The sequence below is a fragment of the Chenopodium quinoa genome, unplaced genomic scaffold (assembly GCF_001683475.1).
Source record: "Chenopodium quinoa cultivar QQ74 unplaced genomic scaffold, ASM168347v1, whole genome shotgun sequence".
NCBI lineage: Eukaryota > Viridiplantae > Streptophyta > Magnoliopsida > Caryophyllales > Amaranthaceae > Chenopodium > Chenopodium quinoa.
The window spans coordinates 87,137-99,947 of record NW_018745272.1 but is presented as its reverse complement, the minus strand read 5'-3'; the positions used below and the strand labels follow the sequence as shown (position 1 = coordinate 99,947).

The 12,811-nt window shown below is 33.0% G+C and overlaps 1 protein-coding gene across 1 annotated transcript; it reads right to left on the bottom strand.

The window, feature by feature from the left end:
• Positions 1-692: 692 nt before the first annotated feature.
• On the bottom strand, positions 693-1,409 carry LOC110711399. The gene has a single exon (XM_021889776.1). The coding sequence runs from the start codon at positions 1,407-1,409 to the stop codon at positions 693-695; it is 717 nt and encodes a 238-aa protein (XP_021745468.1).
• Positions 1,410-12,811: the final 11,402 nt, after the last annotated feature.

Genomic DNA, 12,811 nt, shown 5'->3' with positions numbered 1-12,811 from the left:
GAAAGGAAGTTTGTGACTCTTATTACAGGCACATGAATTACAGTCTAAAACGGAAATTGAAGAGACATTTAATTTATTTTGCAAAATAATATGCTTAAAAATAGCCCTAGATGGATGACCTAAACGATGATGCCAATCAATGGAAGACGATGTGCTTGTGAAAACTGATGGAGTCGAGGTGGAAAGCTCATAGATGCCTCGACTAGGTGTCCCTTGAAATAACACTCTCTCCGTTGAAGGGTCCTTCAGGTGAAAAGAGTTAGATTCAAAAGAAATAGATATATTGTTATCACAACAAAGCTGAGAAATAGAAATGATATTGTTGGTTATAGATGGAACAACTAGAACATTATTAAGTTTGAGATTGGAAATAGTGCAGGAGCCAATATGAGAAATATGAAGGCCCTTACCATCCCCGACGATTAATTCTTCAGTACCATCATAGGGTGCATGGAGGGAGAGATTAGTGAGATCATTAGTGACATGATGTGAGGCGCCACTGTCAAGGAGCCACGAGGAAGAGGAAGGAGACGATAGGTGAGTGTGGTGTGCTTGCGGCTTAGATGGAGGCCGAGGGGATTGTTGTGTGGGTGAGTGACGTAGTGGAGGTGGTGAGGCAGAGGGGAATTGTTGTGTAAAGACAGGACAACGAGCCACTACATGACCCTTTTCTCGACACCATTGGCATTTTCCTAGGAAAGGACGGGGAGTGGATGTATGGGAGGGTGTGGGAAGCAGACCATTGGACGGCTTGGGGAGGGACGATGCTGCGGCTTTGTATAGGCAGCAAAAGCGGTTGCAGGAAGGGCCGGGGCCATGGTAGATTGGGTTTGAAAGATGGAAAGCTCTTTGTTAATGAGTTTCTCGTGAAGCTCTTCAAAGGAGATAGGTGTGTCTCGGCCATTTACAGAGTCTATGACGGATTTGTATGAGTCATCAAGACCAGCGAGAACACGGTCTATGAAATCCTCATGGTCAATAGGCTTTCCTAGAGCAGCTAGATGATCAGCACACTCTTTTAGAGAGCGCATATAATCAGATATGGAGGAAGGGCCCTTAATAATACGGTGAAACTTATCCCGTAATTGTTTGATATGGCCACGGGAAGGAAGGGCATAGGTTTGATATAATTTGTCCCAAAGTTGTGCCGATGTTTTGGCTTGGTTGATAAGAGGAACTAGGTTGGGATCAATGGTACCGATTAAGGAGCCAAAAAGGAGACGATCTTGGCGAGTCCACCATGCAAAATCAGGGTTGGGGGATTCGACATCATTGGTGATGAGTGTAGGAGAAGGACATGGTGTGCTTCCATCAAGGAAAGAAAAGACGTCATGACCAACAAGCAATGCTTCAACTTGGAGTTTCCAAGAGAGGTAGTTGGTGGGAGTGAGCTTGAGGACATTGTGCATGTTAACGACAATGAAAGGTTTCATGGGGTTGGAGGGGTTTGACAACTGGGAAGAGGCTTCGGTGGTGGAGGGAGACATGGTGAGGCAGCGTAGAGGAGGTGGGCGTGGGGTTTGCTTGGTCGTCAGATCAAGAATCTGATACCATATAGAAGATAGAAGAATTGTATTTTGTTTTACTTAATTATCTTCTGAGAATTGTACATCATATAAATAGAGTTTACAAGGAAAATAGGATAATTACAAAATATACAAAGTTAATATTTATCCCTAAGATTAAGGGAAAACTAAGCTAACAATATTTACATGGATAATAATAGCTGCCGAAGATAACGCCGATCATATAACAACGAGATGATCAAGATCATTATCCAACACTTTTGGTTGGGATGATCCTCTAACAATAACTTCCTTTACATCTAAAGATGAGAGAGTAGCATAGTTTCAAAAAATGGATCGCATGATGAGTATACAAATGCATTCCCATCTTTATTTACATCTAAAGATGAGAGAGTAGCATAGTTTCAAAAAATGGATCACAAGATGAGTATACAAATGCATTCCCATCTTTATTTACATCTAAAGATGAGAGAATAGCATAGTTTCAAAAAATGGATCACAAGATGAGTATACAAATGCATTTCCAAGGCCACGGTATTTTATTTTCAGCTTTTTAAATTTTCAAATTTAAATGTGGTTGCCTACCTTAGGTCATACTAGAGCTGATCATAAGTGGCCCGTCCCTATTTTGGATGGGATTTGAGCAGTTTTTTCTGGCCCGAAACCGGCCCTTTTTTTAATTTTATTTTAGTTTGGGCGGGCTTAGAAAGACATTTTTATGCGAAATTAGTTGATTTGTTTGGCTCGGCCCGAAAAGTCCGCATGGCCTAGCCATTTTGGATGGGTTTGGGAACAAACTTTTCGCCCCAGAGTTTGAACCTGTCCGACATACAGGATATTTTTTGGCCTAGTCCCAGCCCGATCTGCCCAATAATCACCTCTAGGTCATACAGGTTTGCTCCTAACTGTCTCTTGTGTGCTCACATAATTTTTATTTTTATTTTTTTGGTGCTAGTTTACATAAACCAATTAATTGCACAACACACTACGTAATAAGCTTGCAAGGGCATAATTACTTGTGATGAATGTTTCTTTTACTCGTATATTTCAGTTTGGATTCGAGTCCAATAATGAGTTAAAATTTGATTGTTAAAGTTTGAGTCAAATCCAATATGAATTTTCAAGAACTTCAATACAACCCAACTTAATTTAAAATTAGGTGTTTTGGATCTTATTCGAAATCCAAATTTTTTGATAATACCACTTCATCTATTTTATTTGGTATATGGGCCATAAAACTTATTTTCTAATAGAGATTTACGGGGAATATACACTACCTCCATTTCATATTATTATCAATTTTGAAGGTGACATGACACCTAGGCAAAATTTCATAATATCTTTTGTTGGTAAGGAGAACCCTGAGTAGACCTTTACCCTCGTGTTTTTTTTTTTTGGGAAATTATCAATAGTACACCCAAGGTTTGGGCCTTTATTGTACACCTGCTAAAATATTGTCTATCAGCGGTACATTCAAGGTTTTATACCATTATCAACCGTACACCTACCGTTAGACAAACGTTAAAAAAACGTTAGTTTTGGCTTTTTTAACTTAAAAACTGACACGTGGCGGCCTGTGATTGGTCCAAAAAAATAAAAATAAAATAAAATAAAATAAAATTTTAAAAAAAATTAGATTAATAAAATAAGATAATTTTTTTTTTAATTTTTAATAATTTTTTTTTAAACAACATATATATATATATATATATATATATATATTTCTTTTTTTTTCGACAGCCCACCCAGACATCCCAACCCCCTTGCCCCCGGTGCTGGCTAGCCAAACCCTCCTCGCCGGCTGCCGCCCCTCCCCTTTCTCGTAGCCACCATCCCCGAAACCACCTGACTCCCCCACAAAACCAACAACACCACCACCCTCCACCAATTCACGAACCCAGCAGCCGCCCTTATCACCGCTGCTCCATTTCAACACCCACCATCAGTGGCCGACAATTGTAGAAGTTGTCCACCATCCGACCATTTTCGACCACAAATAACATACCCAATAGCAACACCAAATCCCCTGCACCCAATCTCCACTTCACGCCACCACAATTCGCCACCCACCATCACCGTTCAATCCACACTTCGCGCCGGATTTGGTTACTTATAGCAGGAATTTATGGTGGTGGAAGGGAAGAGGAAAGAGAAAGGAAGGAGGAAAGAGAAGGGGAAGGGTGGTCAGAGGGGGTGGGATGTCTGGTTGGCTGCTGGAAGTTATGGAGGAGGAGGAAGGATGGAGGAAAGAGAAAGGAAGGAGGTAGGAAAAAAAAGGAAAAAAAATAAAATAATGTTGTTTAAAAAAAATTATCAAAATTAAAAATTAAAAAAATTATCTTATTTTATTAATCTAACTTTTTTTAAAATTTTATTTTATTTTATTTTATTTTTATTTTTTTGGACCAATCACAGGCCGCCACGTGTTAGTTTTAAAGTTAAAAAAGCCAAAACTAACGTTTTTTAAACGTTTGTCTAACGGTAGGTGTACGGCTGATAATGGTATAAAACCTTGAATGTACCTCTGATAAACAATAGTTTAGCAGGTGTACTATTGATAAAGGCCCAAACCTTGGGTGTACTATTGATAATTTCCCTTTTTTTTGTCCAATATTTGCAAGCTAGGCACTTGGGATTAAAGGAGAGGGTAAAGCCTAAGGGAATGTTCTTTAAGGTCATTTTGCATAGTTAATAAGTGATTAGTAATTTCTTTTTTTTAAAAAAAACACAGTGACTAGTAATTAATAATTAATGTTCTTCAAAGTCATTTTACATAGTTACAACTAACAGTTATCAGCTGATTTTATCAAACAAATTTATATATAACCAATAGTCAAACAACTAGTACAAACCAACAACCAATTGTCAAGCAAGGAGTTTGCATCTTTTTTTTTTTTTTTTTTGTTTTTTTTTTTTTTGAGGAAAGGAGTTTGCATCTCACAACCAAGAGGTTGTGGGATCAAATCCTACTTGCACTATAGAGTGAAGATTCTCTTACCCTTCACCCCCACTTCCAAAGTGCCTAACTCGCTAACCCAGGATGGGAGGACTTGCAAAGGTTCCAACCCGGTAGGACCATTCTCCTTACCAACTAAAAATAAAAAAAATAAAAAAAAAAAAGGCCAAACAAGGCATATATCAAATACGAAACATTATGAAACAAAGGGTGTATTGTTATAAAATAAGGAGCAACATGATAGAGATTGTGAGAGAATCGATCAGTATATTTCAATTCCATATGACGGGGGTGTATATATATATATATATATATATATATATATATATATATATATATATATATATATATATATATATATATATATATATATAATATAATTAGGGTTTGGTTGGATAAGAATATAAACCCTAGATTTATCTAGAATATTCTGGAATGATACAACATACAAGGAGTATAATGAGCATCCACACAATATTTCATAACACTCCCCCTTGGATGTCCATTATCGAAAATTGTGCCTCATTAAAACCTTATTAGGAAAAACCCTGTGGGATAAAAACCTAATGAAGGAAAAAGAGTACAACATTCTTCATAATACGTTCGATATGCTGCCTCATTAAAAACCTTACCAGGAAAACCCAATGTGGGATAAAACCATGGTCGAGGGAAAAAGAGTGTAGCGCGTATTTTCTCCCCCTGATGAATACATTACTTGAGATATACTAGTGTCACAGCAATGAATCCATTATGTTGGATATCTTCTCATATGTAGTAAAATATCACTCGTTGATCTTTGATCCTCCTAAACTGAAATTGCATCTTCAAGTCTTCACGCGAACATCTGAAGTGTCTTCATTTCACCATACATGTGTTTATCTCTAGTATCATTATTTCAAATCTCTGTTTAATAGTTGATTTAAAGGTTAAACTTATGCAGTTATGACTTCTTCTGAAAGTCATTAATAATAAATATCGATGATCATTATTTGATCAAACATTCATTAATAATAATTTGATGACAAAACTTGATATTATTAATGTCGTTCTTTAATCTCACATGAATTATAATATAACACATGTAATTATATACGCTAATCATGGTTCTTCTGGACCATAAGAAAACATTCTCATGTATAATTATTCCATTGATATTCTTTAGACGTTTCATAATTGACATGATAGCCTCTTGCAAATACAAATAGTAAATCTCATTAACTCTCATATGCTCAAACTTCAGATTGAGATGTAAATGATGTAGTTACATAGACTTTTCAAGAATTTGATAATAATTGCAATATTCAAGATATAAACTTTGTAGGTAAATACATCGTATATAAGTTCTTTAGGAACTCTTCTTACATGATTCACAACGTGCAATTAAATCAGTGTCATCAATAATTTCATCACAATTATAAGCCCATTGGAATATAAATATCTCTTTCTAATTTTTCATCAAAGTTTAAAGTTGTAAATATGTCTTACTATACTTTGAATGAACATTCACATACCACAGTTATTGTAAGAAACTAATGCATGCAATATGAGATATAGAAAACATGATAACATATTAAACAAAATGTACAATGAGTAATGGGTCTAACAACTTCCTACATATGCAATAAATAATCCATTAACCTATAACTCACACATGCACATGAACATAAGACTCAAAATGATGCAAGACACTGTACAGTGTGGATTTTAAAATCCATATTTCATTGGACTTCTGGTCCATAATAAACTTTTGATCATTTTATGTCGACATCAAGATGTACATATATTTCAGATCCCTTATTCACTAGATAGTTCATTCTATCATGCATATGCATATTATTTATCGGTTCCATAGTAATCCGGTATTATAAAATTCAGTAAGACATGATTTCGCATGCTAATTTACTATGATATCTGAATACATCTCCAATTGATACCATTATAACATTTTTCATATCATAGGCCATCTATTATAATTCTCAGATATCTATATATACCACTTTTATTTGGGGTATTTTATACACTATGGTATTTATATACTATTACACTGTTAAAAGTGTTAACTACACTATCTTGCCACATATCATATCTTTATTTTGGAACCGGTCATACAACATACACTTCAGGTGTAGTGATTCAAGTATAATTGGTAATATTTTATCTCAATGTATAGACATAATTTAATATGACCAAAATGTATCTTCAACGCTATGCAACATGAGTCATAACTGAATACAAATCAAATCATAAATGTGCAACATATCTTGATAATATATAGACAAAAGTTGGCATGTAACTTTCAAACTACCGTTATAGGGATCATCAATTAATTTATTTATTTTTATTTTTCCAACTTTTGTTAATTCATCTCTCCCTAAGTTGGTAAAATATTTTATTTATAGGGGCGTTTAATTCTATACCAACTTAGTATACAAATTTGCATTAAAATTCATTTCAATGGGAGGATCACAATAAAATATAATCTCTTAAAAGATTTGTATTAAGCAAGATTTATCTCTTCTGAAGAACAATTTCAATAAAAAATCATTTATTCATTAACTTTACATTACATATATATTTGTTATTACATTTTCCATAATATGTTCTCTTTTGGAGATCAATGTCAAGGGGGAAACATGTGGTTGTGCAGTTGTACATTTTTCCTTCTTCTCCTATTTCTTATGTGCTGACATATAATAGCCCCAATTAAAAGAATTGGTATACAAGTGTAAATCACTTGCTTGCTTGTAATTCTATTAGGTGGTGATCTTCTGGATCTTTGAAGACTCAAATAGTGTATTTGATGAGGTTCTTGTCACCTAACACTTGACAATAATATATAAGTTATACTGGTGAACTTCTGATCACCTATTACTCTTTCGTATGTATAAAAATCAAAACCGATTAACTCTTGAAACTTTCATCAACACAAATTATTATAGCTCAATCTCAGTGTTATGTCTTGGCATTCAATTCATTTCATATATCTAACATTGAGAGAGTGTCAGCACATTATCAAATGAAACTTCAGATTTTCATAACGGGTAATTATTAAACCCAGATGGCCTAATCTAATTATCACATCCAATCACTTCTCTAAATTACTAGTGATCATTTTATTAAACTTACTTTATGCATGGCCATGAATATGATGTGATATTTGAACACCAACATGTGTTTCTTTATACCATTGGCAAGACAATCAACTAATATTTTATCCAATAATTAATCATACTCTGCTGGAGTTTTGACTATAATCTTGATACATGTTAATCTTGTTGGACATTTCATACTCTTCTGGAGTCTTTTATATAATCATGGAACATATGAATTTTACTAAAAGTGATTTTTTCTAGAAATGTAATGGGATTTATCACTTTCTCAAATTTGTTATTGTCAATAGTTGTTCCTTTCCTTTTCGACGATACTGAATTATCTTTAGAACCTCTTGATCTATCACGCTTCACGCGTGCTATAGGTTCATAAGCAATTGATGTTGTCCTTCTGGGACATCAATTTTGATTGTAGCATTTAAAACTAGTATATATGATCAATGACATTTATTTTTATCCATCTACAGGATGGTATCGTTTCAAAATATTTAATTAACATGTGGTCACTTTTATTAAATAAATAGTTGATATTTAAGTTAATGTATGTAACAAACTGACCATCAATATATTTTTATTATTTATGTGCAAGGATTACAAAAAATAATGGAATAAATACAATCTCCCCCTAATCCTTGCATGTGGGGCATGAAATGAATCCAACAATTCCACCTTTTAAGGCATAAATTCTTTTAGTAGTGCATGTATCAAGCATAATAAAATTATTCTTATAAACTCGTAACTCTTGCCCAATTATATTAATCGATCCCTTATAAGTATGGGCATAATAAATATATATTTTTAAATAAGTTGCTCATAATGTCATGATTAGTTTCTTGAACTCATGACACTATTTCTAGCTTGTTCAAATAGATATCCCAATGAACTTTTAAATGAATTATAATCAAAAGTATATCATACAAAAACAAGCTTGTTACCTTTTTAATCTTATAAATTCTCATTCACTTATGGGATTGAGTAAATCTAATAATCTATAAATTAAATCATCAATTCTAACCCAGCGTTGGATATCCAAAGTACTATGTATTAATTTTTTTTTTTTTTTTTTTTTTGTGTATTCTTTCTTATGACATTGTGTTTATAGAATCTCACATCAATTAATGGAGATTATGACATCATGCAAATATTAGCAATCTCACTCATAAGGGTAATTAGAAACAATGCTATCATCAAAGAACCAAATCATACTCATAAATTTTAATTCTTGATAACGACGTCAAATATCTATAGACAAATATTCATGTGATCAATGAAATTATGTATCACCCAAATTCAAATTATCTCACTCATAAAGTACCGGCATATTACGATTATCGTCAAAGACTTCATTGCATTCCCATAAAAATTAACTCTACAAAGTTTAATTCATATTCATCAAAATCACTAATTTAATCAACGTTAGGCTCCTTGAGCAACTAGCTTAAATAGACTTATCACCCAATATGTACTTTCCTTAGGAGTGAACTTAATTAATATACCAAACGCATGCCAGCTATAATATGGATTATAAGATATAAACATAGCCTGACAAATAAAAGTTATAAATGCGGATTTAAGAAATAGCTTAGATAGAAATATTTATAATAAATCATATCATGAGTAATTGAAATCTTCTTAGATTATTATAGTGAACACATGACGTACACGTAACAAAAAAAAATCATACGATAAGGCTAATTAATGATAGCCCTAAAATCCGAAGGCGAAACTTGAAAAAGATAAATTTTAGTGGCATAATTATCCATTTACTTAATGGACGATTAGTTGATTGGAATATCTACTAGTATAATATATACATACAATTAAAGATTCAAAGGTTGCCCAACAAAGCAACATTAGGAACAACTACCCCAACAACAAAAGAGTCTAGCTAAAAGTGTAGCAAAAATAGACGCAAACTCACCAGAAAACTCTTGGTTACACTCTAAGGGGTCGATAGTATATTAAGACACTGGCAGCAACTGAACTAATCACTCACCCCACATTATAGGAGGATTAAAAAAAAAAAAACAAAGCCAATGTTAATCCTTGATGGGTAAATAATTCAAGAAGTCAAGCACTATGAAAAATAACAAATTCAACTTGACGTTTCACTTTTAAGAAATATAAATGCTAAGTCCTCAAGAGTTCACTGTATAAATATATAATCCTCATCCTTCTTTAGACACTTATAGAGCACCTTTTTTTTTAATTAGTAATTGGAGGAAGATCAAATATATTAGACAAAATCTTGTGCAAATAAAGCAAAGTCTATAAGACATACGATCACCGAAAACAAGAAAATCCAAATAAATGTTACAATAAAATAACAATGGAGAAAATACAAGATTGTCAACATTCCATCATATTAGAGTATAAGATTGCAAATCATTATTATACTTGCAAGAGTGCATATAACAACATATTTGCCATTAGCAATTAAAATTAAAATAGTGTATAGAGCATGAAACTAACGAGTAAACATTAACTACTCGAAATTAGCATGAAGCCATAAAAGAATTAGAGTACTCAATCGACATCTAATTAAGCGGCACAACCTCCATGCATAACATAACACATTAAATAAAAGAAATTAGAATACATGTGCTCTTAAATTTAACCAAAGATGAAGGCTCAACAATAAACCCACCTAACAAATTACAACCCTTTTCAACGTAAGTGACAACCACAAATAAATTCTATCACCAATTTTAACGACATCAATCATATGCACAACATGAATTTGCTCCAACTGAAATCATTATAAATTCGACATATCAAAAATCAGATATTTGAAATCAATAAATCATCTTTAAGATTGTTAGTAAAATAAGCAAATAAAATGATAAATACTTATCTTAATGTTGCGTGGACCAAACTGATAATTACCGCATCGTGGTGAACCATGGTGCTGATAACGTGTTATAAAATAAGGAGCAACATGATAGAGATTGTGAGAGGATCGATCAGTATATTTCAATTCCATATGACGGGGTATATAATATAATTACGGTTTGGTTGGATAAGAATATAAACCCTAAATCTATCTACAATATTCTGGAATGATACAATATACAAGGAGAATAATGGGCATCCACACAATATTTCATAACATGTATTTATATATTGGAGGATTTTTATTTATTTTAAAGTAGCTTTTTTTTTTTTAAAAAAGAAAGTAATTTCGACATCACTTTTAATTCCAAGAATAATTCAATTTGGATTGAAATCGACTTTAGATTAAATGCAAATAACTTTTCAATTAGTACTTGTAAACCCTCCAACTTCCTCCACTGGCCCACAGAAAACCCCATCTGAAAATTGACACTCATCTCTTCACTCGTCTCCTACACTTCTCAGTAGTGATCATATGAATTCTTCGAAGCGTAAGAATTCCAAGAAAACCCCAGAAAATTCACCTCATTAACACTTCAAACGCTCACTCTCTCTCCTACTTTCATCAAAAACCCTAATTCTTCTCTTAATTAGAGTTCAACTAATTAACCCTTTCCTCTTCCATTGTTATTTAACCCTAATTTTGCTTCTTTGGTTTCCTTTTATTTCATTAGGGTTTAAACAATACCCAAAATTCACTCAGGTGTGAACGCCATTGAAGATTGAGAGAAATTATTAAGTATGGTCATCTCTTCATTTAACCTTTCGTTAGACTGTAGACTTCCCCTGTTTTGGATTCTTTTGGTCCTTTTTTCGTTATTTTTTATGTGTATGTTCTTTTGTTTTGTAGGAATGATGGGAAATCGTGGACCAAAGGAGGGAATTGAAGTTGTGGAAATTTCAAAGAGGACCCAGGTGAAAATCAGTTTAATATTTTTTAGGATTACCTTTTCTTGATGTTGATGTTTGATTACAGTGATAGATTGTTGATTATAGTTTTTTAAGTTTTGAGATTATTATATACTTCATCTGTTCTTTTTTTCAAACTTTAACGATTAATAAATACAATTTTTAAAAATTATAAAAGTTATATATTAAGATAATACACGAATTTAAAAAATCCCACGTGAATATATTTTTCCTTCCCTATTATTTACAAAAGAGGGTCAAAGGAGGGTGGCGAATAGTGTAAAAGTCAAAGTGGGTTAGGTAAAAAAGAACGGAGGAAGTAGTACATTTTCTTGTTGTATACTTCGTATGATTTAATATAATTCTTGATATTGATGTCTGGTTATAGTGATGGATTGTTGACTATTTGCGTGAATTGTTTTATTTTATGCTGGGGTTATCTTGGAAAGGGGTGCAAATGTGAACTTATATTAGGAAGAAAAATTATTAGTACAGGGTTATATCACTTCTATGGTAATAAATCCAAAATTTTAAAATTAAAGTTGTTTTGTTGTTTAAAAAATTCTGTTGGTTGTCAAAAAGAGTTTCTGTTGTGATTAATATTTGGGGTTTGAAATATTGATGGTTGATTGTGGTCCTTTATTGTTACTGCAATTCTTATTTCCTTTTGGGAGACGAAAATTTCCACTTGTTGTGTTTATAGGATAGAAACTCATCATATAGTATGGATGGGAGTGATCCTGAAGTTGCATTCTACTGCTTACATTACAAAGTAATAATTAATTTTAGCTTTTCTGTGTTACTGCTAATGGTGGTGCATTGATGTAGTTTTGTGGGCGGTGTTGTTAAGTTTCGGATTTGTGGATCATTGAAGACCTTTGTCTTATTTGTGGATTGTTGATGGGGCCATTAGATTATTTGGTGCTTTATCTGGATTCTTTTTTAAAATTCTTTTGTCAGGATTTCATCTGTTTGTTTATAGTAGTGATAAATATTCAACCCCTCTTCGTTGTACCCATTTCTCAGTCTCCAAGGAAAAAGAGAGGGGGGTGGTGGTCGAGGGAGGAAGGAATGTGTAAATATTTTACCTTATTGACTTCCTGTGGAGAAATATGATGATTAAAAAACCAGGAACATGCATTGCTGGAAAGCATATTAAGATATTTAGATATTTAACTTTCTACATCATTTATATACGAGCATTCGGTAAAGAATAATCTTAGAGTCTTTCTTGTTTCATGCAGATGAAAATTAATATAATATATGTAGTACTTCTTATACTTGAGGCTGAAGGCTTTTATTTATACTATTGTCCATTTCGTTCATAAGGATTTGCTTTCATCGTAAATGAAATGGACATTACAGGTGTTTGATAAGAGCTTATTGTGATTGTTAGGTAAAAGTTTGCAACGTTTGTG